General features: G+C 44.4%; 1 protein-coding gene across 1 annotated transcript in view; it reads left to right on the forward strand.

The window, feature by feature from the left end:
• vps13a (vacuolar protein sorting 13 homolog A) overlaps positions 1–27,601 on the forward strand; it is a 107,241-nt gene that overhangs the window by 14,671 nt on the left and 64,969 nt on the right. Inside the window, exons 15-35 of the mRNA XM_063194882.1 lie at positions 1,168–1,300; positions 2,022–2,116; positions 2,289–2,431; positions 3,695–3,902; positions 4,547–4,661; positions 6,464–6,600; positions 7,266–7,398; positions 9,557–9,674; positions 10,670–10,820; positions 13,508–13,592; positions 14,590–14,789; positions 15,868–16,024; positions 16,213–16,292; positions 17,300–17,359; positions 18,254–18,446; positions 19,588–19,710; positions 20,280–20,383; positions 20,788–20,955; positions 23,031–23,347; positions 23,806–23,953; positions 25,837–25,963. Of these exons, the coding sequence (XP_063050952.1) occupies positions 1,168–1,300; positions 2,022–2,116; positions 2,289–2,431; positions 3,695–3,902; positions 4,547–4,661; positions 6,464–6,600; positions 7,266–7,398; positions 9,557–9,674; positions 10,670–10,820; positions 13,508–13,592; positions 14,590–14,789; positions 15,868–16,024; positions 16,213–16,292; positions 17,300–17,359; positions 18,254–18,446; positions 19,588–19,710; positions 20,280–20,383; positions 20,788–20,955; positions 23,031–23,347; positions 23,806–23,953; positions 25,837–25,963 (2,995 nt within the window). The remainder of the gene's footprint in view (positions 1–1,167; positions 1,301–2,021; positions 2,117–2,288; positions 2,432–3,694; positions 3,903–4,546; positions 4,662–6,463; positions 6,601–7,265; positions 7,399–9,556; positions 9,675–10,669; positions 10,821–13,507; positions 13,593–14,589; positions 14,790–15,867; positions 16,025–16,212; positions 16,293–17,299; positions 17,360–18,253; positions 18,447–19,587; positions 19,711–20,279; positions 20,384–20,787; positions 20,956–23,030; positions 23,348–23,805; positions 23,954–25,836; positions 25,964–27,601) is intronic.

Below are 27,601 nucleotides of genomic sequence, written 5' to 3' on the forward strand. Positions count from 1 at the left end.
GTATTGATGCATTGATCCTACAGCCGGCAATCAATTTTAAACGTATTGTATAGAGTTCTTCAGCGTTGACGTCAACTTGTATGGGGCGGTTGGCGTTCTGGTTCTATGGCGATTTTTTTACATTGCAACACGCCATAGAGGTGCAACGAACATTAGCGTGTCCCCGCATCCCTTTCTCATTAGTGGAACGGATCGTATCATCATGTTGGTGTATTCACATGTTAAATCATGACGATTATAATTCAATATTGCTAACCCCTTTCTGATCATTAAAACTTTCGAACTACATGCTTTCCTTTGGTTGCCATGGGTACAACCCTCCACACGTACATGACGTTAGATACAGGCGCCGCTTCTGTAGTTGCCAAAAGTTTCCGGGTTTAGCATATGGACGCAACATCGTATTTATGTCGAAGTTTGACACAAAATGATCAACCATGTCATACCTACAGCCTATTTTTAACACCCTCGACAGTTTGCGGGGGTTCGCTAAGCGCGTGCTTGCACTCGGAGCTTATTTGAAACTGGCCCCTATTCATTCCCAATGGAGGCCGGAAGCCGATACGAACCAGGAAGTCCTTAAATGCTAACATGAAAGACTACAATCTACTACATGCTTCCGCGTTACTGAAGAACTCTATTGTGGGACATTCTTAAAGGGACACTGTGCAGGAAATGGTCAAAAAAGGTACTGCAACTAAGCTGCTCATTGAAACTGGGCTGCCTATTGCCAAATTTGATCTTTACATGAAAGTTTACTAAGTAATAAACAAATATGTTCTATTATGGTCCAAGTACAGTCATTTTTGCAGCTAAAAATGGCTATTTTTGAAAATTCAAAATGGCGGACCATGGAGAAGATCCGTGTGAAAAAAAGAAAAGTGCAAATTTTCCAGTCATAATGAATACTTAGAATTTGATGCTGGTGGTAAGTATTCATGAAAAAGGTAACATTAGTGAGTAGGCAGCAGGAATTCTGGAAATAAACATTTTCTGTGAAAATCTCACACAGTGTCCCTTTAAGTATCGAAAATAATTGAATCCCTGCCCAATGCCCTAACTCCATAACATAATAGAAGTGGAAAAGTAATTGGAAAAAAAGTTGTATCGTCATGGAGGCTTTGATTTACACCCCTATTATGTGCTTTATTTCTGTGTGTGTGTCAGGCGATGCGGGCCGGCCTGCCTATCATTCGTCCGGGCCAGAAGGCGGAAGTGGAGGAGTCGGAGGGCTGGTTCGGCTGGATGTGGAGCTGGGGCGCGGAAACCACACCTGAAAAAAAGGAGGTCAAGTCCGGAGGTCAGTACTGCTACTTCTAGATAAAGAAAATCAATAGGACGTCTTGAATTGAATTATTGAATCACTGGAGCGGCTATTAAATAATTAATACCAAATACAAGGAGTTTATGATGTAAGACCTACAGACACACACATACACACACATACACACTCAGGAAATCCCATGGGAATAGCATGAATAATCTTGAATGAATCATCTTTCATTATGATCATTTCAGTCATGCTATTTCATAAGTTGTTACACTGTGCCTACCTCATTAATGTAGCAGGCACCGGAAAATAGTGTAATGTCGTGTACAGACCAAGAGCTAACGGAGCGAACTAAGCGATGGAAGTCATTATTTCTCTATGGAGGGCACGCGACCAGCGCTACCAAAGCGAATTCACCAGGAGCGAAGCTTCTTGAGCGACCAGAGCGAATTTTGAAGATTAAACTCAAGCGAAAACCAATTGGAACGTTCATATCGACGAATGTCCCAGGCTGTCAAGCCAGAGCCGTTATGTGATTAGCTGAATCAAACATGTCAATGCTGCGTCTGGAGCGAATACAGAAAATTCAAGGCGAAACTTCTTCTGCTACCCATGCTACTAGGCAGCTCCGTTCGAATTTCGTCTGGACACGGCATAACTGTGGTTTTTCACAGGCTCTGATAAGTAGATACTGTTTGTTGCACTAAGGTCCAGTTATGAATTAATTTCTTCTGGATGTGTTTTTCTGCAGCTTTTGATGAGCTTCTTACCGCTGAGGAGAAGAGTAAACTCTACAAGGCCATCGGATACAGTGAGATCGCTGTCAATCACAACCTACCCAAGGAGGTATGTTAGCAATGCACAAACTGTCTCTCCCTGTGTGTGCGCGTGTTTGCGCGCGTGTGTGTCTCATGTATGTATGCATGTGCGTGCTAAATGGTTAATTCATGTGATGTGTGTGTGTGTGTGTGTGTGTGTGTGTGTGTGTGTGTGTGTGCGCGTGCGCGTGTGTGTGTAGTTTGTGGACATGAAGGTGTGCTTCCAGCTGGTGAGCCTGAGTGTGAGCCTGAAGGAGAGCGCTGACAAGCCGGAGGTGCTGAAACTCGCCGTGATGGACCTCAGTGCCATGCTGTGCCAGAGACCCGGAGCACAGGCCCTCAAGTACGTATAGTAAACTACAGTACACTACAATACAATACAGTACACAGCTCCCCTCTCTACCAGGCCCTCAAGTACGTACAGTAAACTACAGTACACTACAATACAGTACACAGCTCCTCTCTACCAGGCCATCAAGTATGTACAGTAAACTACAGGCCATCTAGTATGCACAGTAAACTACAGGCCATCTAGTATGCACAGTAAACTACAGGCCCTCATGTACGTACACTACACTGCCCTACAAAGACACAGGCCCTCAAGTACGTTCACTACACTGCCTACACAGGCCCTCAATTACGTTCACTACACTGCCTACACAGGCCTCCTTCAAGTATGTTCACTACACTGCCTACACAGGCCCTCAAGTATGTACTACAGTACCGTGTACAGTACCTCGCTCTACCCAGGATTTTTAAAAAAGATTCTTCATTATTGCGGGATAGGGTGAATTTTGACATTCTAGTTTCTAACTCCGCAAAAAAACAAGGCAGAAAGTCTTGTCAGGGTGTAACATAGTCAAATGTTCTATCAAACAGCTTGCTTGGTGGAAGTCTGCACTCTCTGAGTGCATTTCTAGTTACTTTTACTTTTACTTTTGAGACCCGTGAACACTTGCATGCCCTAGGCTACAGGTTGCTGTGGGGCCATCCGGAGGGAAAATTTCATGACAATTTTACATGGACAGTCTCATAATTACGGGCTAGGAATTAAGGATAGCATGTCTACCAACTGTGAGGAGAAGTATTGAATAGATTCAAAACTGTGCTCAACAGGACAGAATCATTTTTCAATATTGCATTCAATTCTGCAATTTTTCACTTTTGGCCAATCAGGGGCCCCCTGACAGGTGGGGACCTCTAGGCTGCAGCCATAGAGCTTGAAAGTGACGTCACTTCCCCCGATTTCATGGGACCTCAACTGTGTTTTTAGCCGAAAATCGTATCATGTAATCCAATGGTGGTATTAAAATGATATTTCGATCCCCTTCGAGTTGTGCCACGAGCTCCACATACGTTGTTTCTACGGCCTCGGAACAAAACATTGTTACTTCTGCATGAATAATCTTAATCTAGCCTCTGAAACAGCATATTTGTAGCTGAGCGCATGTAATGACTGAGATCGGAAGATATTTACTCGCTACCATGTTGTTAGATGGTCAGCTTAGGTCCCATGAAATGCGGAACTAAGGGGCGGGACTTTCAAGCTCTATATCTAGCCTGTCCATTAATCCTGCCCTTGCATGTGTGTGCCTGTGCATTACAGGGTGATTGCCCAGCTGACGTCGTTTGAGGTGACGGGTCTTCCCCGTAACCGCGTGGCGCCCATCCTGTTGTCATCGCGACGGGTTGCCAAGGACAACAAGCACTCCGCACCGCTGCTCACGCTCACCTTCGAGACCAACCCCCTGGACGAGTCAGCGGACCAGAAGCTACACGCAGACGCCCAGCCCCTGGAGATCATATACGACGCTGTATGTGGACGTTTTTCCTATACACTGCAAAAAAAGAAAATATCAGCTAGCTTATTTTTCTAGTTACAAGTAAAAACTTCTAGTCAATCTTAATTTAGTAAGTAAAGATCACATAATAACTCTAATATCTATTACTATTTTGAACTATAACTTAGACTTAGGGCCTAGTGGTTAGGTAGTTGGTCTTTCAATCGAGGGGTTGCCGGTTCGAATCCCCCCTTACCTCTCCCTACATCTCCATCCATGGCTGAAGTGCCCTTGAGCAAGGCACCTAACCCCACATTACTCCAGAGACTGCAACCAATACCCTGAAAAATTATAGTTGTAAGTGGCTTTGAATAAAAATAAAAGCGTCAGCTAAGTGCAATGTAATATTACTTGTGGTGCATGATTGCCTGTTTAATGACTAATGCACATTTGCGTGTTTTGTCTGTTTGTATGCATGCTTTTCTGACTGTTAATGTGTGCTTGTATGCGGGCATGTATGACTGTGTGTGTGTGTGTGTGTGTGTGTGTGTGTGTGTGTGTGTGTGTGTGTGTGTGTGTGTGTGTGTGTGTGTGTGTGTGTGTGTGTGTGTGTGTGTGTGTGTGACTGTGTGTGACTGTGTGTGACTGTGTGTGACTGTGTGTGACTGTGTGTGTAGGTGACGGTGAACAGTCTGTCGGCATTCTTCCTGCCTCCTGACGACCTGCAGCTAGACGAGCTGACCAACGCAACACTCATGAAGCTGGAACAGTTTAAAGACCGCACCGCCACAGGTCACACACACACACACACACACACACACACACACGCACGGTAAGATTCTGTCTCTTGTATAAAGTATAAACTGGTGTCTAATGGACAGTAATGGTGGAGTGGCCATCGCTCTCAGGGATCTTAACACCTCACTGAAGAAAACCACTCTGGTCTATTCTCTCCTCATTATGGCGGAAATCTATTTGTTATAATATTATTACCTGCTACCATAAAGCCTGCCAGTGAATAACTGTGCAGACTGTCACTGTGCTGAGTCACCCACAGACCATCTCTTGTGCTGTTTTTTTGTGAATCACTTTGAGTGAAAAACAACATTAGTGAACCCAGTTCTGTGTCCAAGTAAATGTTGGTCACGCTACCATCTGTAGCAAACGGGGTTGTTTACATATCATTCTATGTTTCCATGGTTACTTTGTTTACACAGCACATGGCCTACAAGATGCATGTGACGCTATGAAGGCACGAATGCATTCAGACGGTGCCAGAGTGAATCACTTTGCCATCGGTGCAGCTGTTAGCAAAATGTCAATATTTATGAAAATCTGGGAGTTGAGGTGAACGTTGCATTTTCATAGAACGCGTCACTGCTGAACTTCTGTTCACTTGCAAATGTTAGGATGTGTCACCTGAGAAGTTGGACCTCCCAGAAGGCCTTAGTGGTGATCCACTGCAAATTGAAATCTAAAATGTCCTTTAGCCGTGCTACGTCAGGGCCAATGCAAGGAGCTTATGTTAGTAGTTCAGATACACCGCGCTCTTCCGTGTGGTGCGTCTCCAGTTGAATAACTTGGAAGGTGAAAAAGTGGATCACACTCGGGTTCTTCTTTTCTTCTTTAAATTTTTTTATTATTTACATAGCAGCAGAAGTGTAGGCAAACATTTCGGCTGTTGCCTTCGTCAGTGTCTCAGGAGACACTGACGAAGGCAACAGTCCAAACGTTTGTCTACACTTCTTTTCACCTTCCAAGGAGCTTATGTTAGACAGCAATGATGCACTTTACCCACTACATTTTGTGTGTTGCAAGTTCAATCCCCACCCTCACCTATCCCCTCCTTCCTCCGTGACTGAAGTGCCCATGAGCACATTGCTCCTGGGACTATAATCAATACCCTGAAAAAACAATTACTTTTAGTTGCTTTGGATAAAAGTGTCAGCTAAGTGTAATGTAATGTAATGCGATGTAATATAATGTAATGTAATGTTCTCTGTCGCCCCATGTAGGCCTGATGTACGTAGCTAAGACCCATGAATGATTTGTAACTAAAAAAAAAGTGTCAGCAAAGTGTAATGTAAAGTAATGTAACGCAATGTAATGTACTGTGTTATTATTTTTAACATTGGGATGCTGTTTCAAGGCTTTGTTTACAAGGGCATGCTTTTAAAGGGTTAACAACATCTTACCTGTAGTTTCCTCATGTTCAGTTTTGGTAAAGTCAGTTTGATATTGGACGCTCATCTAAGGGCCTCTGCACACCGGCTCCGACAAAGTGCGGAGCACTGCTCTGCCAAAGTTCGATTCTACTTCCGTTCTAGGCTTCTAGTAAACAGTTGACTAGATACCGGTGTCTGTCGTTATTACAGTTGTCAAGTTGGTATAAAGTACCCACTAAGTTATATACAGGGCTATAATGTGTAATGTAATGTAATGTGTCCTGTTGCCCCATGCAGGCCTGATGTACATGATTGAGACCCATGAATGATCAGTAACTATGCTGTGCAAGGGGAAGCTGTAATGTAATGTAATGTGATGTAATGTAATGTAATGTAATGTAATGTATATTGTACTGTTGCCCCGCGCAGGCCTGATGTACGTGATCGAGACCCAGAAGGTGCTGGATCTCAAGGTGAACCTCATGGCGTCCTACGTCATCGTGCCTCAGGGCGGCCTCTACACCGGGGAGGAGAACCTCATCCTGCTGGACCTCGGTCACCTCAAGGTACGAGGACGAGACGATGGGTGGGGCAAAGTTTCTTTTTTGTTGGGTTTCCACGCTGTCGAGCAGCTTCGAACAGCTTTTTGGGGCATTTCCCTTTCCAATATCCAATGTAATAACGTGTAAAAGAAACCACTGAATACTTGTAATTATCTTCTGTAAAGATATTGAATAAAAACGCACCAAATCATATTGTAAAGTTCACGAAGGCCTTCAGTAATATAGGTGCAGGTGTGAGAAAGGAAAAGGTTATCAGGGATTATTCATTCAGAAAACACTGCACACTGATTAGTGTTGCGCACACTCTCTCTCTCTCTCTCTCTCTCTCTCTGTCTCTCTCTCTCTCTCTCTCTCTCTCTCTCTCTCTCTCTCTCTCTCTCTCTCTCTCTCTCTCTCTCTTCCCCTTCCTCTCTCTCTTCCCCTTTCTCTCTCTCTTTCTCTTCCTCTCTCTCTCTCTCTTTCTCTCGTTCTCTCTCTTTCTCTTCCTCTCTCTCTCTCGTTTTCTCTTTCTCTCTCTTCGCCTTCCTCTCTCTCTCTCTCTCTCTCTCTCTCTCTCTCTCTCTCTCTCTCTCTCTCTCTCTCTCTCTCTCTTCTCTCTCTTCCCCATTCCCTCTCTCTCTCTCTCTTCCCCATTCTCTCTCTCTCTCTCTCTCTCTCTCTCTCTCTAGATGTCCAGTATGACTAAGGAGGGTCTGCCTCAGCTGTCGGTGGGTACAAGTACCCTGGAGGATATCATGCTGAGGGCCTACGACAGCTTCGACATCCAGCTCACCAACCTGCAGTTCCTCTACAGCAAAGGAGGTACGCAGTAGCGCACGCTGCACACACACGCACACGCATATGCACACGCACACACACACCTACAGTTCCTCTACAGCTAAGGAGACACGCACACACACACACACACACACACACACACACACACACACACACACACACACACACACACACACACACACACACACACACACACAACCTGCAGTTTCTCTACAGCAAAGGAGGTACACACACACGCACACACGCACACACACACCTACACAGCCTGCAGTTCCTCTACAGCAAAGGAGGTACGCAAGAGCACACACACACACACACACACACACACACACACACACACACACACACACACACACACACACACACACACACACACACACACACACACACACACACACACACACACACACACACACCTGTGCAGCCTGCCATTCCTCAACAGTAAAGGAGGCACACACACACACACACACACACACACACCTTTACGTGATCAGATTTCACCAGGTAGTTAGTCTGCTTCAATCAATGACCAAGTGAGACGAACTCAACAACCTATTCCTTAGAAGCTTTTCTCAGAGTGTGTGTACTGTACTGATGGCAACCGATTCACATTTCCAGTTGCAAGATTAGATTTGTTTAGCCCAAATTCTGGTTGAAGGATTGCATTTAGTCTCAGAATAGTCTTAGGTTGATCTTTTACAAACAGTTTGGTCATTAATGCTGGTACCGTAATCACTTGGTGAAATCAGATCATTCATGCTACCCTGGTCTTGAAAGAGGTTGACCACAAAGAAAAAAATGTGTTAGCAGAAGCCAACAGTTCCACCCCTGTGCTGTGTATTGTGTATTGTGTATTGTGTATGGGGACATTTTGGGGTTGAGGGATAGATTTAATCTGAGACGTCTGGTGGAGATGCTGAACAATCGATCTGGGTTTTGATCCAGGGCCAACATTGAGCTGGCGAAACAAGATGATGCTTGGCTTGTTTTTTGGAAAGCTGCAGGCTACAAAAAAAGCCAATGAGCTCAAAGTACACATGTATTCCAAGTGGGTGTCGCACCATTATGCACCCTCCCGACCACAGACTTAAAGTTCCACAAAGTAATCCAGTTTTCCAGCAAGAAGGAACTTGCGTACAGTTCAGACAATCATCAGTGCCAAAAAAAAGTACACACAAAATAGCTCCGCATTCCCAGAAAGGTCTGGTGTTTAATCCTGAACAAACCATCTGGCCAGTCGTCCGATCCAGGGCTCAATTGTTTTGATGACAACATGGTCTGTTAGGATACAAAGCAAAGCTTGTAAGCACAAAGTATACCCAATTACTTTGCTTGGGGATTTTTTGGTGTTGTGGGATGCATAAGTAGAGATACATTGTTAGTCCATTTCTTTAATTGCACAGTCAGTGTATGATATTATATGTGCAGCACTGTCTATATGTCATACAGTATATTGGGCTTGTGTATAGAGCCAATATCGACCAGTCAAATTCCTCCTCCTGTACATCTAATTGTACTTGACTACTTATACCAGTACATTGATTGCCGAAAACGTCCATAGCTCTAACACCCTTTTTTATTTTGTTGCATAGAATATGCAGTTATACACTTATATTATATTTAAAATGGCTTGTGATTCTGATATTGAGTGCTGCAGATGGAGACAGAATAACCCTGACTGAAGTCAGTTCTCTACGGTATCCATGTTATTTGCATAGTATCTGGTATTATAAACGGTAAAATGGATGCTGCTGTGTGTTGTGTGCTGAAGATGGGGACTGGTGAACCACGACTGAAGTCAGTTGTCTACTGTATTCATGGTAACGCATAATACATGGTATTATATACGCAACAAGCCGTTTACACGTATATGGATCTTTTTGAAAATGCTTTGGTTTTGGCCCTCCGTTTACACGCAATCAGACTTTTAGAATGTGCATATCAAAAATCCGGATTTAAAAAATATTCCATTTAGCCGGCTAAAGCGCACCTGTTACAATGGAGCTTTTATTTCACATGTCCCGTTTACAGGTAAATGGAGAAAAAAATACCCACATTTAAATTTTTATTTATAAAATTTTAATTTACTGATACGTGTGAACCGCACCTAAAATGCAGGTGTGTTTTGCTCTGCAGATGGGGACTGTAATACATGCAGTGTGTTGTGTGTTTTGCTCTGCAGATGGGGACTGGCGTGCGGCGCGTAAGCTGCGGCGCTCTGGCCTGCACGTGCTGGAGCCGGTGGACCTGCGCATGGAGCTCAGTAGAGCCATGGTGGTCACCGACTCGCGCATGCCCAAGTAAGACCACACTACCACAGGACACACACCAGTAGGAGCACACACACATTAAAAAGTATTGGGCTCGTGCATACCTGACTAAGACTACAGGACTTGTGAAGGAGTAGGCTCTCTCTAGGTCGTCCTCAGACGAGCCTTCCATCGTTGCTTCCAATCATCCCGATTCTCCATACATCTTTTCAATTCACTGCTACTCTGGGTTCCTGCGTCCTTCTTAAGCATGTCCACATAAGTTAGTGTGGGACGTCCTCTTGACCGGCACCCATGCGACGGTTCCCACAGCACCAGTTTGCTGGCTGGCAGTTCTGGGCCTGCAAGTCTCATTCTCCTTACAGCAATTTTGTCGCTCACCCTTGGTATTCCCTCGTACAGGATTTTGTTGGTTACATGTGCACTATCACTGATGTTAAGCACTGCACGCAGCATCTCGGTCTAGCACCCATCAACTGATTTCTCTAGGGTTGGCTTCAGGGTCCAGCATTCGCTGCCATAGAGGAGAACAGACTCTATTGTCGCGTAGAAGAAGCTAAGCTTGATTTGACGGGGGAGACTGGAGTTCCATACACTGGCCATGCCATTCAGGGCCCTCCATGCAAGTACCTTTCTCACTTTAAGATCTTGCTCAGTTGAGTTGACCCATGAGTCCAGGTATTTGAAGTCACTGACTTCTTTCAGCACAGTGCCTCCTGCTGTAGTCAGAGGTTGATGTTCTGGTGGAGTGTTGTAGGTGATGACCTCAGCGTTTAATCTGAGGCCGACCGTGGCACACTCTAGCTCTACCCTGTTTGTGCTTGTTCCACGTTGTCGGAGGCACACATATTATAAAGGAAATAAATGCATGATAAAAACTTTTATATATATACATATATATACTGTACAAAGAATATGCCCAAAGTCTTACACAGTCTTTGTGCGTGTGCGTGTGCGTGTGCGTGTGCCTGTGCCTGTGCCTGTGTGTGTGTGTGTGCCTGTGTGTGCCTGTGCGTCTGTGTAAGGTTTAAGATGTCCGGGGAGCTTCCTCTGCTCTCGCTGCGTATCTCGGATGACAAGGTGAGGGGAGTGCTGGCCTTGATTGACAGCATCCCTCTGCCCGAGAGCCGACCCGCCCCCACGCCCAAGACCAGCGGCACCCAGCTCACACCCAAGGTGAGACAGTGACACACAGACAGGCAGGATTCAGGGTTGCCAGATGAAGCTGATGATTTCCAGCCCAAAAAATGCTCAAAACCCACCTAGAAGCACAAAATCCCACCCAATTGCATTGATTTCTATGGCAAAAATTGGACTTTTTTTGGAGTTTTTCTGCTAAATGACATTTTTTTCCCGCACAAGGCCATCCTAAGCAGCCCAATTGGGCGGGAAACAGCCCAATCTGGCAACAATGACAGGATTACCTCTGACAAACAAAGAAACAAAAACGACAAAAAAGGATTTAAAGTGTCCAGACTAATCAGTCCGAAAATTAGTCAGCCTTTGTCCTGCTGCTTTTCTTGGGCTGTCTTGGGCACAGTCTTCACCTTGAACTGCGACAGACAGACAAACAGCAACCAAACCAGTGGTTCTCAAACTTTTCCCATCATTCCCTCCTTCGGAGGGTCTGGATGCTTCCGAGCCCCCACGCCCAAGCAACAGCAGTAGCCTACGCGCGCAGATTTTACGATTTCTGCGCTGGGCAGAATTAAAGGAAAAGTGACTGCTGAGATAAAACAAAGAGGGACTACAGTGGAATGCAGATGTGTGTTCATTTCCTATATGAGAATTAATAATATAATGTTTATAACTATGTATATGATGCTTAAAACGTATTGGCTTATTGGCGAGACAAGAAATCATTTCCTTGGGGGAAAATAAAAATAAAAATCAGATGTCACAAGCCGATGCCTCTGCGCCCCCCCCAGGGGGGCTTACGCCCCACTTTGAGAAACACTGACCTAACCAACCAAAGGACACGTATCTGGCAATCTGTCATTATGTTGTAGCCCAAAAAAAATGGGTTGAATGCCCGGGAATGGAATTCTAGTTAAAGCCACACAAACCACTTTGGAGTTGCACTTTTTTTTTTTTAATGCTTCAGGTGTTTTTTTTTATATAACGAGATTGAGAATGCATATGGGAAGTAAGCCATTCTAAGGTAGGCAGAGGCATATTCCAAATCTGACAGCATTTAACTGCAGCAAACATCAACATTTTGGTGGGAGCCACTCTATTACATTGCAGACCCCATTAAAGATAACTCGCTGTAAGGGCTAAAAGTGCTCAATTCCAGGCTTCTCCTTTAACTGTCAGTCCACTATTGCTTCTGTGTGGAAGTGATGTGTCGGGGAGTGTCATTATGGAAGTGTGTGGTTGTCAGAGATAAGGACTTCTGCTGCGTGTTAAGTGACTGGCTTGGAGAGTGTGCGACTGTCAGTCATTTAGTTGGGCCATTAGTTGTCGTAAATGCTGAGGCATCTTGGGTGAAATGGCGCATTGAGTGCTCGAAGGAGTGGAAAGGCGCTATATAAATGCAGTCCATTTACCATTTATTCATTTATTGCACTGATGCACTGCATCTACCCAGGCAGTAGTGGTTTGAAATACTGTACCACTGTATGCTGCATGTGCATTTTTACGGAACTTGTTACTCGGCAGCCATGACTCACTGGTTAGAGCGCTGGCAGAGGGTTGCCGGTTCATATCCCACCCTTACTAGCACTTTCATCCATGGCTGAAGTGCCCTTGAGCAAGGCACCTAACCTCACATTGGTACAGGGCTTGTAACCAATACCCTGTACCTAAAAATAACAGTAAGTCACTTTGGATAAAAGAGTCAGCTAAGTGTAATGTAATGCTACTCGTAACTCATCGTCACTCGCTCATGTTGTTTTGAGAGCTAAGTGTAATGCAGTGTTTCGTAGCTCTTTGAGTACCATGGACTTGAAAACGAGTCTTTTCAGAATGCATGGCACAGTGCCAAAGACTTGATATCAAGTCAATTGTGTTTTTTTTATGGGGCCTAACACATTGATCTGATATGTTTATCTCATGGACAAAGAACAAAATTTGTATTGCTCTTGAAAAAACACTCAAATGTTGAAAAAAGCGTGGCAACCCCCCGGTCTGAATTTGAAAATGGCTGGCACTCAATGAGTTTTAACTGGTGGGTCGGGACCCAAAAGTGGGTCGCGGAGAGGTCCTGAGTGGGTAGCGGAGCTGTGGTGAAAAAACATATTAATTCACCCTTTTATTGTTGCTAACAAAAATTAAACGATGCGGAATTGAATAAATTACTGACTTGTTGAACAGAGAGTGAAACATGGTTTATACTCTCGCCCACTAGTTCATGGACATGTATGCTAGCATAACATCCAAATGCTGATGCATATTATCAAATACATGGATATATTTTTGATGAGTATTTGAAGATTCTAACGGCACAACAAAATATAGGGTCACTAGGGCTGTAACAATATTGTATCGAACAGAGAAATCGTGACGCGCGTGACGATATCGTGATGCACGAGTCACGATACTGTATTGCGGTGCAAGGAGGCAGTATTGTGATACACCCTTTCAAAGTTTTGTTACCCATTAGTCCAGAAAACAACCTTATGATTTGATGTGATAGTGTTTCCAAACTTCAATGGAGATACATTTCAGAAATCATATCGAACCGTAGGTCAAAAATCGCGAAAGGAACCGAATTGTTAGTTGAGTGTATCGTTACAGCCCTAATGGTCACACAATAAAATGACGATGGAAAACTGAGGATCCCAAGACTATTCCAGTTAAGAACCACTAATGTAATGTTACTCGTCACTCATTGTCACTCGTTCATGTTGTTTTGTTCCCAGCCGTCTAGAACCATGGTCACCCCTCAGCTCAAACCCAGGAACCCCACCCTCGCAGAGATGAGATCCTCTATGTTCTACGACGCCAGTAAGCGCAACACACACCTCTACACCATCTCATTGAGGGTTTTTTCACACCTGGTGCCTTTCAGCCATTTAAGCAAACTCAGACCTGGGTCTCAGCATTTTCTGCGCATATGTGAACACTCCAAAGTGTACTCAGACCCCTTAGAAGTGAACCGTACTGAGAACCTTGTTGACGTGGTCTCAGTACGGTTCGCTTATGAATCCTGACACTGGCACTTGTCACTAGATTTAAAGGGACACTGTGTGAGATTTTTAGTTGTTTATTTCCAGAATTCATGCTGCCCATTCACTAATGTTACCTTTACCTATATTCATTATGACTGGAAAAATTGCACTTTTCATACATAAAAAGAGGGATCTTCTCCATGGTCCGCCATTTTGAATTTCCAAAAATAGCCATTTTTAGCTGCATTTTTAGCTGTACTTGGACCATACTAGAAAATATTAGTTTAATACTTAGTAAACTTTCATGTAAAGATCAAATTTGGCAATAGGCAGCCCAATTTCAATGAGCTGCATAGTTGCAGTACCCTTTTTGACCATTTCCTGCACAGTGTCCCTTTAATGACTTGAGGAGAGCTTTACAGGACCCGGAGTGACCAAGGAGAGGACTGACACACCATAAAAGCCTAACGGGAACAGAAAGAGGCGCTGGTTCTTTTCGTAATACACTCACAATATGAGCAAATACAGAACTGAGTACTTCTGCTGTCGGCTCACTTTTTGGTCCACTTAAAGAGGACTAGGTGTGAAAATGCTATAAGTCTAGTTACCATTTATGCACACATTATATGAATAACATAAACTTTGCCATAACTAAGCTATTGTTTAACCCATACAGAATTAGTATTGGTTTGTCCTTCTAATAGATAAACAATGCTATTTTATGATGTAACCAATACCCTGTAAATAACAAAGTCGCTTTGGACAAAAAGAGTCAGCCAAGTGTAGTATAATGTAATGTAATGTCATGTAATGTCTGTTTGTGCTGTGTATAGTGTCCATCACCTCCATCGGTTCGGAGGAGGAGCTGTTCTTCGACGCTCCCAGCTCTCCGGTGAGGGACGTGCCGTTCTTCGATGACCAGTCGTCGGTGCCCCTGGCCAGGGTGGCGTCTCTCAGGCAGGCCAGCAGGGCAGCCTCTCCGGAGCCCCAGAAGAACATGACCGACCTACAGCTGCACTTCATGATCAATAAGGTACAGTACTGCTATACTTCATGATCAATAGGGTACTGCTACTACAGCTGCACTTCATGATCAATAGGGTACTGCTACTACAGCTGCACTTCATGATCAATAAGGTACAGTACTGCCACAGCTACACTTCATGATCAATAAGGTACAGTACTGCCACAGCTACACTTCATGATCAATAAGGTACAGTACTGCCACAGCTACACTTCATGATCAATAAGGTACAGTACTGCTACAGCTGCACTTCATGATCAATAAGGTACTGGACGCCACTATAGATTACCCACCTTGATGATGATGATGATGATCTATTGCACGCACGCACGCACGCACGCACACACACAGTGTACGGTAGTGGTGTCAACAATGATCGATTCGGCGATGCAATCCAATGCTGGGCATGGACGATCCAGAATCGATCCGGCAATTTTTTTAAGTTTCAATTACTTCCATAGATATTTCGGGAGCAAATGAATGTTAAATTAAATAAAATCACTTAAAAAATTGCAAGACTGCTACAGACTGATACAGAAAACAGCCAATAAATTGTTGTTCAGTACTGACTACTTGTAATGCCTCATCATGACTGATTAAACATTTGCTTTGCTTTCAGTAGAAATGTAATGCATTGCAAAGCATTGTAGAATTGAATCGGATCGGATCGCATTGCATCGAATCGAATCACTACCTCCCTTATCGTGATCGAATCGGATCGTGAGGGCAGTGACAATCCACACCACTAGTGTACAGTCATGCAAATATGCACACGTCTGCGGATACACAGATTGACATGTATTACAGGGTGTTTTTTTTCTCTCCCTTTGTTTCTGTCTCTCTCACTTATGTCTCATGTTACCCATCTGAATTGAATTAACCAATTCTCAATTCTCGATTCCAATTCTGTCAATTGAATCTACTGTTTGTCTCTCCTGTCTTTCCCTATTTGTCTCTATTTGTCTCTACCTGTCTCTCCTCTGTCTTACCCTGTCTCTCTAATCTCTATTTCTCTGTACCTGTCTCTCCTCCCTGTCTCTACCCTTCTCTCCCTGTCTCTCCTCCTGTCTCTCTACCTGTCTTCCAGCTGTCCATCCAGTTGTGTCGTGTCACTGAGGAAGAGGAGGTGACGGTGCTGCACCTGAGCATCGAGGGCCTGGGGGCGGATCTAAAGAAGCGCACCTTTGACATCCACGCTGAGACCTTCCTCCGGGAGATCTGTCTGGCCTGCCCCGAATATACAGGTGATGGCAGGCACACACGCACGCATGCACGCACACACACTCATACACAATCACACACAAGCAGAGACCTTCCTTCTTGCCCCGAATACACAGGTCTCACTCACTCACTCACTGTCTGCCTCACACACACTTTTTATTAAGTGCATTATTATTGAATGTGTGTGTTTTTGTGGGCACTTTTTTTCCAGATGGCGAAGACAAGCCAGTGCATCTCATAACGACACTAGACAACACGGAGGATGACCTTCTCATGTTGGAGTACACTAAGGTATCTATCCACACACATCCACCAGTGACCAATGTTTCTGTTGCCCAATGTTAATGTATTTTTTTTTTATAATAGAATGTATGAACTCCCACATCTTAATGTTAAACCTCTTGCCCTGTTATCCAAAGTGAACTTGAGTACTAGAAAGGCTGTAATATACTAGTAATGGCACCAATAGACCAGATGCGATTTGAGCGACAAAGAAGCAACAGAAGAGACGAAAGCGATTCGGGCGACTACAGGCGACTTGAGCGACAGTTTGTAGTTGGACTTCAGCTATGATGTGTTTCGGCGATAGCGGCCACAGCCACTGGGAATGTCGGAGTGCTTGCATTCTGCTTTTAATGGCCACACTCTGTCGCTTCTATCGTGAGTATCCCTCGCGCTACACCAGAGAGAGTAGAGAGAGAGAGGTTCCATTGGCCCATTGTTTCCGGGTTTTATTGCAAGGGGGAGGGGGGGGATCCCCCTTTAGGCAGACCTAGGCAGACCTAAAGACTGTTCTATTCAATGCTAGGAGTATTATGACACGCCCCTTTAGGCAGACCGGAACCTGGTCATGTTAGGTGCCCATAGCAACCTATTACACACACTCCTGTGATTCTCTGTCGTTTAATCTTGTCGGCGCCGGGGTGTTTGCACGGTTCATGTGCAATGGCTGTATGAGGAATAGAGTAGAGTAGAGTAGAGTAACTTTATTAATCCCCGGGGGGAAATTCAGGTATCCAGTAGCTTACATAAATAGACAAATACACAAATGCCCACATGGACATTTCAAGACACAAATAACACAGGAATAGTCAGGGAGGGGAAAATAAAAATAGTAAAGATAAAAAATGTAAAAAAAAAAAGGTAATTATGCAAAAAAACATTCTGTGAGTTGGGATAGACCAATGCAGAAAACATACTCTGTCAGTTAACAATATAGTGTATAACGATGGCGTATTATTTCCTTTTGCGATCTATTCTGTTTCACTCTACTTTTTGCCATGTGTGTCTGTGTACAGGTTGATAAAAGCAGTCCTGAGTTCAAGACTGTCTATAAGAACACTGAACAGCTGGTGAAGGTGAGTCCCACTGGTCCTGGTATAGTAGGTTTTCCCTTGACATGTTGCAAACCTGAAAAAATTGCTCTCAGTGGAGAGGGGGTGAGATGATTTAGTGGCATGTGGCACTAGGGCTGGGCGATATGGAAAAAAAGCTATATCACGATATGGATTGCTTTATATCACGATAACGATATATATCACGATATAGCACAATTACATACGTTTTCAGTTATTCACTTTATTTGCTCTTTATTTTTTCATGTCGCAAAACAACCTTTCTTTAAAATGGATCTTTTTATTATTTTTACAGTTACATGAACTTATGGTGTGTATTGTGACAACATGAAATGTAATTAAATGATATCCAATGGTATACAACTGATAAAATTACTATCACGATATAAACGATATAGGAGAACGATATACACTTTTATATCACGATAACAATATCGTCATATTGCCCAGCCCTATGTGGCACATGACGCTTCTACGGCCATGTTTGTACATTTTGTCAAATTGTGCCTATACCAAAAGTCATTCCTAATCCTAACCCTAACCAGTCAGTGAATAATGTGTGTCCACCATCCTAAAACATCGCCTTCCTTTGGCATGCCACTTCTGCATGCCACACGCCACTAAATCATCTAACCCAGGGTTGTCAAGCTCAAATTGACTGAGGGCCAAAAGCAAAATCTGGAACGAAGTCGTGGCCCGAACTCAATATTTATTTTAAAAATTTACCAAAATGTTGTGCACATGCACTTGCTACTCATAGTTACATTTAACATTCTTTCCCATTATACAGCCGCTGGAAAAAATGGAGAAACCACTTCAAAATGTCCAGTTGTTCTGATTTCACCATGACATCTTTTTTGAGACTGACGTGTGTGTTTTTCTTTGTTATTAATAAAGGTGAACTTCTCATCGCTGGACGTGCACCTGTACACGGAGGCGCTGCTCAACACCATGAACTTCGTGAACAACCTGCTGCCCGCCTCCCAGGCCGAGACCCCCCCCGAGCAGCCCCCCGCAGACGAGGAGGAGCAGGAAGAGGAGGAGGGCGAGAAGGCCGAGAAGAAGGAGGGAGCCACCGTGGTCAGATCAGGTGGGTTTTTTTCCCTATTTCCTTGCACGGTTGAGGCATGAATGCAATTTTGTTGTGTGCAGTGTGCACTTCACTGCGTCGGAACATTAGCCATGCTTGCACCACAATAAAATCAGAAAATCGTATCCGGTGTGCTCCAGTCGTCCTTGGCCCAGTCTCCTTTGAAGTGGACCAGCTTGCTCCAAACTGAATACAGTCCAGACTGTGAGCACCAAGAAAGCTAGAGCGCAAGTGACCTCCTTTTGTTCATTTTAAAGCTGATTTGTGAATGAGCATGCAGGCCCATTTACTCAGTCATGGGTAAGCAGTTAGGGTGTCAGACTTGTAGCCCAAAGGTTGTTGGTTGTTGGTTCGACTCCCAACACACGAGGTTGGTGGGGGGAGTAAGTAAGTTGAACTAGTGCTCTCCCCCATCCTCCTCCATGACTGAGGTACCCTGAGCATTGTACCGTCCCACCGCACGAAAAGTAAATTCATGGTGTAAGTACCACACTAGAACATGATATTGCATAGCCGTTACACCATTTACTCCAGGGGTGGGCAATTATTTTGGCCCAAGGGCCGCATTGGGTTTAGAAAGTTGACCAAAGTGCTGGATGTCGTAGTCAACTTGTCCGTGCCAATAATAAGAAATGTGTACGCCAACATAATTACACCATTGTCAGTTATGCCATTCCTGCTAATTGTATCTAAGATGTAGACCTTAGTAATCTTAGGTTTCCAAGACCCTTCTTCTAGGTAGCCCATTTAAGAATGAGTGACCATATGAATCTGCATTCTTTTTCTCTGAAAGGCTCTGAGGGCTCCATGAAATGGCCGAGCGGGCCGCATGTGGCCCCCAGGCCTGAGTTTGCCCACGTCTGATTTACTCCATTGTGCCTGATGAGCTAGATGGACCGTGTTGTTACTGAAAAACATTACAAATCTAATAACAAGGACTCACCACAAATTTGATCCAACCAGGGCAGAGTCTGCTGATTGTGAGACACAAGTACACAGGTGTACTGGTTTCTCAGATAAGTTACCTGCATTGGAAGGAAACTGTGTGTCTTTTTTTTTTTCCTTTTCCTTTTCCTTTTCACTCCTCTGCAAAACTTACACTGGGTCTTGAACATCGGCCTATTTCTCCCCCTCTGTGCAGTGTCCAAGAAGGGCAAGCCAGAGGATTTAGAGGTGGTGAACATGCACATCAGAGCCGACCTCAACTGCCTCAACGTCTTCATCCGGGGGGAGAAGGCCCACATCGCAGAGATCTGCATCCAAGGTACAACAGCTGTGTGTGTGTGATTTTGTGTGTGTGATTTTGTGTGTGTGCGTGTTTGTGTGCATGTGTGTGTGCGTGCATGCTCATTTAATGTAGGTGTTCTTGTATGCCTGAGGAGCCGTTTCGCAAATATTCTGTATGTCGCGGTCAAGCCACAATCACTTGCAAGGTTACGGCCATACTGGGTGCGTTCCAATATGCGACCTTGCGTCCTCCACTTGTGTGACCTCGTACCAGGAACAAATATGTCATGATGACATCACTGACAACAGCATTATATTTCGATATCTTGCAAGAGCTCAATTGCAAAGTAATTTTCTCATTTGCAAACTGGATGGTGAATGTAGAATAGTCCCCCCAAAAAACGGAGGAGGGGCTAGGAGGCGGGGCGGGGGGACGCAAGGTCGCATATGCACACACTGAAATGGGGGAAACCTTTACTTTGGCGTCCATTGGGGAGGCGGTTCGAATGCCAAATGAACATGGCCGCTGCCTGATTCTAGACGATAACATGTTAGATTCCCAGTTGTCTGTCTTTTATGCAATTTGTTTTTGTGTTTGTGTGGTAGGGCTGGTATCTGAGGTTCAGATGAAAAAGAAGGATATGGATGTTCAAGCCAACCTAAAGAACATTGTCATTCTGGACTGTGACAAAGATGGGCTCTATAAGAAGGTTTGTACCGGTATTTTGACGAGGCTGCAAATTAAAATCCTTTTTTCTTACATTTTTTTAAATTCCCTGGTGGGATTACGAATCAATCATTGTGTAATCCTTGACACAGTGCAAGTTTTTCTAAGACAATTGTGGAAACGGTATCCATGGAATGAAAAAAAAAAACCTAGGAAAAAAAGATGTGTTCCACTAAAAGAAAACCTTGTCTGTTTTTTAGGGGCTATTATGTATGATGCTTTTGCGTTTTTTTTTTCTGCGCGTTAGCATTTGTTTCAGAACTATTTGGTGCAATATTGAAATGCGTGTGTATGCGCGTGTCTGTGTCTGCGTGTGTGTGTGTGTGTGTGTGTGTGTGTGTGTGTGTGCGTGCGTGTGTGTGCGTGCGTGTGTATGTGTGTGTGTAGGCGGTGTCCATTGCAGATAAGGAGGTGTTCTCCTTCTCGATGGTGAACTACACGGATGCCACGCAGGGCAGTGCCTACAACGACATGAGCTGCGTGGACACAGCCGTCACCCTCAATGTGGGCTGCATCCAGGTCATCTTCCTGTACAAGTTCGTCTCTTCCATCCTGGTGAGTAGAGTGTTAACCCATTGACGCCTAAGACCCCTGCAAAAAAGGGTGCTGAATGCCTAAGCCCTTTTTAAGAAAAGCTGCCCTCAACCTGAATATCTCAGCTTCTGAGGCACATTAAGATTAGTGGTGGGCCGTTATCGGCGTTAACGTGCTGCGATAATGTGAGAGTCTTGTCGCGCGATAAAGAAAATATCGCACGTTAATCTATTCTCAAAATATAGATTTGGAGTTTGGGTATGCACGTCACCATAGCGTTTAATTGACAGACGCGTTCAGATTGCGCTCCAGTCGTTTCTCCTCTCCACCTGTTGCTTCAGCAGACCTACTAAATATGAAATGTTTGCATGCTGGAAACATTAATCACTCTCCCGTGGTAGATGTTGTTTGAGTGCTTTTTCATAAGTGGTAGACTAAAGAGACATTGTTTGAGGTGAAGCACAAAGATACATTAGGCTATTGTGTGTGAGTAGGCTACCAGCCCGACATAGCCTTCATTTCCTCACGCATTGCATGGAACACATAGCCTAAACAACTTCCAGAAATCTTGCCTGTGCCATAATTGTAAAACATTCCGTGTGATATGCATTTTGAAGATGGTCAAACTGAAACTGTCAATATCTACTCTCGCTGAATGTTTGTGTTGTAATCGCGCACATTTGCGACTCAGTGAGATATTCTCATGTCAAACGGTAGGTAACAATCCTCGCGGTTGTCGCGCTTGATTTTTTTTTTTTTTTGCAAACTGAATTCTTTTCGAGCTGTAACTCCTCTGGCATTCTAACTCTGAGAACACCTGGCCGGTTTTGCCCAAATCGCCGTGTGCCAGTGCTGTAGGTTCTAGATAGCCAGTTGGCTGGCTCTGCTGAGGGCTGCTGCGCCTACTGCGCGCAGAGCTCCTCCTTTTCTTAAAGGAGCCGCTGCTCTTTTTTTTTACAGTCAGTGGCAGATTCTCTCTCTCTCTCTCTCTCTCTCTCTCTCTCTCTCTCTCTCTCTCTCTCTCTCTCTCTCTCTCTCTCTCCCCATTAGAAATGCTGAATCGTTGAGGTAATTTTGTTTAAATAGTAATGATAAATATAAGTATTTTAAATAATACATAATTTTGTATAAATGTAATGTTTGACAGATTTATCTGTATTTGCCTCTACAACTTACAGCGCTGTTCATTTTAAAATTTCAGTAGGCCTATCTTATGCTTCATGCTTGTGCTTGTGCTTGTGCATATGCTTTATAACCAAGTATAAACATGACCATTTTTTGAAGATGAGATGCATTTTGGAAAAAAAGATGTGCTTTGGTCTAATGCGCGATCTGTCTTAAGAAACCCCAAGGTTTTTTTCGGCATTATTTCGCTAGCGTGCCTATTCTGAATGAGCCATTTTGATATAGATTAATCTAGATTAATCTAGATTAATTTCATAATTACAGTGAGATTAATCTAGATTAAAAAAATTAATCTATGCCCACCCCTAATTAAGATATACACTAATTTGCATTTACATAACACTAAGACCTTCATCTTTCATTAGAATGTGTTCATTCATCTCAAACAAGCAGAGATTTTTAATAAAGTTGTCTCAACTCTCATTAGCCTCAATGTTGCGAAATGCAGCTCCAGGCGCCAGGGCCAATGTTGCGCAACGCAACATCAGGCATCAGTGGGATAAAGGAACAGACCACCCATTTTTGATTTTCACATATTTACTGAGTATAAAACGACAATTTAATTCCGTCCAGTGATCACTTGTGGCTTGATGCTAAAGTTACTTCCAGTGATTATGCTAAGCTATGCTAATAATTCTGATCCAATAAATCTAAGTACTGAAAACACTGAGAAGAAAATGATATGCACATTCATGAATAATGCTGGGAAATACTGCAAATATGTGAAAATAAAAAAGGTTGGTCTGTTCCTTAAATTAACAAATTAATAAAACCCTGTTTCTCTCCTCCCTTGTCTCACCTTGCCAGAAGTTGTCTGTGGACAACTTCCAGACAGCGAAGGGCGGCATTGGGATTCATTTCTCATGAGTGAGTGTCATCTTTTGTTTCATCTCGTCCCCTTGCCTTGCCAGACGTTTGTGGATAACTTCCAGACGGCGAAGGCTGCGCTGGCCGAGGTGACGGCGCAGGCGGCGGAGAAGGCGGTGGTCGGGGTGCGGGAGCTGGCGGAGCGCACCTCGCGGATCTCGCTGAAGGTTCACATCAACGCCCCCGTGCTCTACATGCCGCAGGCCTCGCGCTCGCCCAACGTCATCGCGGCTGACCTGGGCTTCATGGAGGTCAGCAACCAGTTCCTGGTGGTGGAGCCGCCCCTCTCGCCCCTCCGCTCCGCCCTGCCGCCAGTCACCGACAACATGACCGTCAAGCTCAGCCAACTCAAGATGTACAGGTGAGGGTTTGGCCCTACAGTGGCGCAAATGGTTGGGCACTCGTAGGCTTTTAAATAATCTAGACAAACATACAGGTGAGGACTTTTAAATAATCTAGACAAACATACAGGTGAAGGCTTTTAAATAATCTAGACAAACGTACAGGTGAGGGCTTTTAAATAGACTCTAAACAGACGCACAGGTGTGTTAAATAATCTAGACAGGAGTTTCTCAATGGGGGCTCTACAGTCTTGGGAGGGGGGGCTTACTGTAGTACTGTAGCTTTGGAGAAAAGCGTCAGCGAAGTGTTGTTTTCTTTTGCCTTAAGACATGTAAAAGTTTTTATCTTTTACTTCACATGTTTCGGCAGTCTTGCTTCCGTCTTCATCAGAGGGTCACTGAGAATGACAGCTGATGTTGTTGTGGAGGTGTGACCTCCCTGCCAATAATGAAGTGTTGTAATGAATGTTTCCCGCAGGACTACGTTTGCTGACGGAAAGTTCCAGAGCGAGGTGGAGCTCCTGAAGCCGGTGAACCTTGACCTGTCCATCAAGAGGAACCTGTCCTCCGCCTGGTACCACAACATCCCCGACGTCCAGATTGACGCACACCTCAAACCCATGAGCGTAAGTCTGTGCCTGTGTGTTACGATGGGAGAGGTCAGGGAAAGGTCAGTGTACTTCGATTATACACTACACGACCATATGACACCCCTCACTCAGCCCAAATGGAGAACGGCATTGGTCTTGAGGTGAGACAGCCTATGTAAGCCAGGTGGAGGTGAACATTGGGGTGGTTGATTGTCACGTCGGGAGCCGCAGGGTGAGAGCCTGCCAATGGCCGACGTGAGTAAGTCTGAATCTATGGCTGTGTCTCAAATGCTGCACTTGTGCACTTCGGGCACTGTTTTTCAGTGCCTAGGGTGCTCACGCTGAAAATTTCAGTTGAGCCAGTGCACTGAAAGTGCCAGGATGATCCCCTAACAATGACGGAAAAATGCAGTGCTTGAATGATGGACACTGCACGCACTAAACGGCGGCCATGTTGACAATGACACAAAGGAAATGTGGCATTCAGTTCAGTAGAAGAGTTTGGTCAACAGTCTCCTAATTCTGTAAGTAATGTTGATGGGACACCAACCTTTTCATGCCAACCAAAGTATTTCATGTGTGATTGTTGTCCTTTGGGGTGAAGGAAATGGAAATACAAGCCCCAGACGCTGTGCATTGTAAACAGTAGCCAACTGATATTTTGGCGAGCTAATGCCATGCTCAGTCGTCACTTCCAGCGAGGGCACAGTGCATTGCTCAGTGCACTGTGCGCACTATGCACTGACTGTCAGTGCACTGACACAAGTGCGTCATTTGAGACATAGCCTGTGACTCAGCTTTTGTTTCAGACTCGAGTCTTTCACCTTTTACGTAGTATTAGTGACTAGAGCGACACCAGCGACGAAAGTAATTGACTTTGTATGGAGGAGCGGGCGACAGAGGAGACAAAAGCGATTTAGGTGCTGTTTCCACCTAGCAGGATATTTTTTTAGCAGGGTATTTTTTTCTCCTGTTGAGGTGTAAACGCAACATGTGGATAAAAATAAATCCTCCATTGTAACAAATGCGTTTTAGCCCTCTAGACAGGATTTTTTTTTCTCCTGCTTTTTATACCCAGATTTTAAATATCTGCTACATGGAAACGGAAGGCCAAAACCAATGCAAAACCAATGCAACCAGGAGAAAAAAATATCCACATATAAAAATATCCAGCTACGTGGAAACAGCACCTTAGACAATGAGGCGATTTGAGCGACAGCTTGTAGTTGAACTTCAGTCAATATTATGCTAATGAGCTATGATGCGGATCAGCGACAGCTGCCGCCGCCAATTGGAATGTCAGAGAACTTGCATTCTGTCATTTAACGGTCGCTTGTATCACTCTTGCTATGAAAACATCTCCAACGACTCTTTGTAGCTTTGGTCTCTTCTACTTCTGCCGACTTAAGATGTTACAACCTTGTATATGGGTGTATATAATTTGTGTTTTCAAATCTGTGCACATCCTTAACTATAATTGTGTGTGTTTGTGTGCCTGCGCGTGCCTGCGCGTGCCTGCGCGTGCCTGCGCGTGCCTGCGCGTGCCTGCGCGTGCCTGCGCGTGCCTGCGCGTGCCTGTGTGTCTCATTCCTGGTAAGAAGTATCATTTGTACACGTGTATGGAGATGCGTGTCTGACCGTGTGTTAAGCCATATCCTCAAGATCCCCATATCCTCAGGCACTGACCTTGCATACAATAAAAGAACGACGCTAACTGTGTGTGTGTGTGTGTGTGTGTGTGTGTGTGTGTGTGTGTGTGTGTGCGTGTGCGTGTGCGTGTGCGTGTGCGTGTGCGTGTGCGTGTGCGTGTGCGTGTGCGTGTGCGTGTGCGTGTGCGTGTGCGTGTGCGTGTGCGTGTGCGTGTGCGTGTGCGCGTGCGCGTGCGCGTGCGCGTGCGCGTGCGCGTGTGTGTGTTTAAGTTGGTACTGAGTCAGGAAGACATGACCGTGGCCTTGCGAACTCTTTCTGAGAATCTTTCTGAAAGTGCGGAGGCTAGCCCATCGCCCACACCCCCCGACAAGACAGAGGACACTACCTCAAATAAAGGTATGCACTCACTCACTCACTCACTCACTCACTCACTCACTCACTCACTCTGTTGGGAAAGTTACTCAAAAACTGTAATGCACTACTTATTACATGTTACTGTCATTTAAAAGTAATGCCTTACATTACAACATTACTTTTTTTGAAAAGTAAGGCATTACACTACTTTTGCATTACTTTTAGTTACTTTAGCCAAAATGACTGGAAATAAGGATTTGGCAATCTACAGTGCAAATCTATGAGGTGGCATGACTTTCACCTGCCATCCACAAGTCGTTTTGGAAGCCTGCAGACTGAAAACCAACATTTTCAGGAATTGCATCTTACCCACATACAATATTGATTCACCAATACAATGATTAATCCTTTCTCTTCTTACCACACCTTACCATGCACACCAGCGCCGTTTAAAAAAAAAAAATCTATTACGGACGCATGCAGCACATGCTCCGTTGCACTTGGCTGAAACATAAAGCCACCTCACTGCACTACGAGTTTGAAAATTATTATTGATAAAAGAGCAGATGCATGCATTGCTACAGTAGGCCCATTTTGAATATTAATTATATAGCCTACAGCACACCGGGGAAAATGTCTTATCAATGAACGAAATTATAGGCGAAAAAAATGATTGCGAGGATACCAGCCAGTCAGTTTGCAAGCTCGTGGCTCGCCTGAATCATGTGACTTTGTGCGGAGATCAGTTTGTCACTCACTCACAACTCTAGAACTATTATTCTTTACGCGCGCTCAGTCAGCACCGCGGCCAGCATATTCTGCGACTTTGCGCAAACAGCTAGTTCTATTCATGCAACTATTGCGCTGGAATTTACAGTGATAGGCTACAGAGTGATGCAACGACAGCAAGCATTTTCAATTTCACTACTTAGACAGGCGAACATATCATATTTTCTTTCAAATGGATTTATTTCAATTTTAGCGATGTTGAGTTGAACAAAAGTGAGGGGGGTGCAACGTACTCATCCCCCCCGTCGGATACCCTGCCGTGTCCCTGTCTCGTGAGAATGGGATGCATCCCCTCCTTTCCTGACTAATTTGGTGGTGCTATGGCACCTCTTCAAATCGTCAAATTGTTTGTAGGCTACTGTTTTTCGATGTGGAACGCGGTTTGGGTTTCAAGTACAGTGTGCATTTAACTGAAATGTTCTTGGCGTCCTTATTTTCAATGAAGTCAAAGTAGTGGGCATATACCCATCTTGAAAACGAGCAAGCTGGATCTTCTGGATCGGTCATCCTTTGTCAGCCTGCCATTTCGAGAGACGAAGCGTGAAAGAGGAAGCAATGTTCTGCGTGGAACTTTAAAATCTCTGCGCGGACGTAGGCCTACTATACGATGCAATAGCTGATCTCGCGGTGATCCGCGAACATTGTATAAAGAAAACAAAATACCCACACAAAATGTAGGTGAAAAAATGCGTTGTAATGTGCAAGTTACTTGCATTGTAACGAGGACATATTACCGATTTTTCCCCCTGTAATCAGTTACATTACTGAGTTACTCAAAAATGTAATGCATTACAGTAATTAGTTACTTTTGTAACTTGTTACTCCCAACACTGCTCACTCACTCACTCACTCACTCACTCACTCACTCACTCACTCACTCACTCACTCACT

The sequence above is a fragment of the Engraulis encrasicolus genome, chromosome 3, assembly GCF_034702125.1.
Source record: "Engraulis encrasicolus isolate BLACKSEA-1 chromosome 3, IST_EnEncr_1.0, whole genome shotgun sequence".
NCBI lineage: Eukaryota > Metazoa > Chordata > Actinopteri > Clupeiformes > Engraulidae > Engraulis > Engraulis encrasicolus.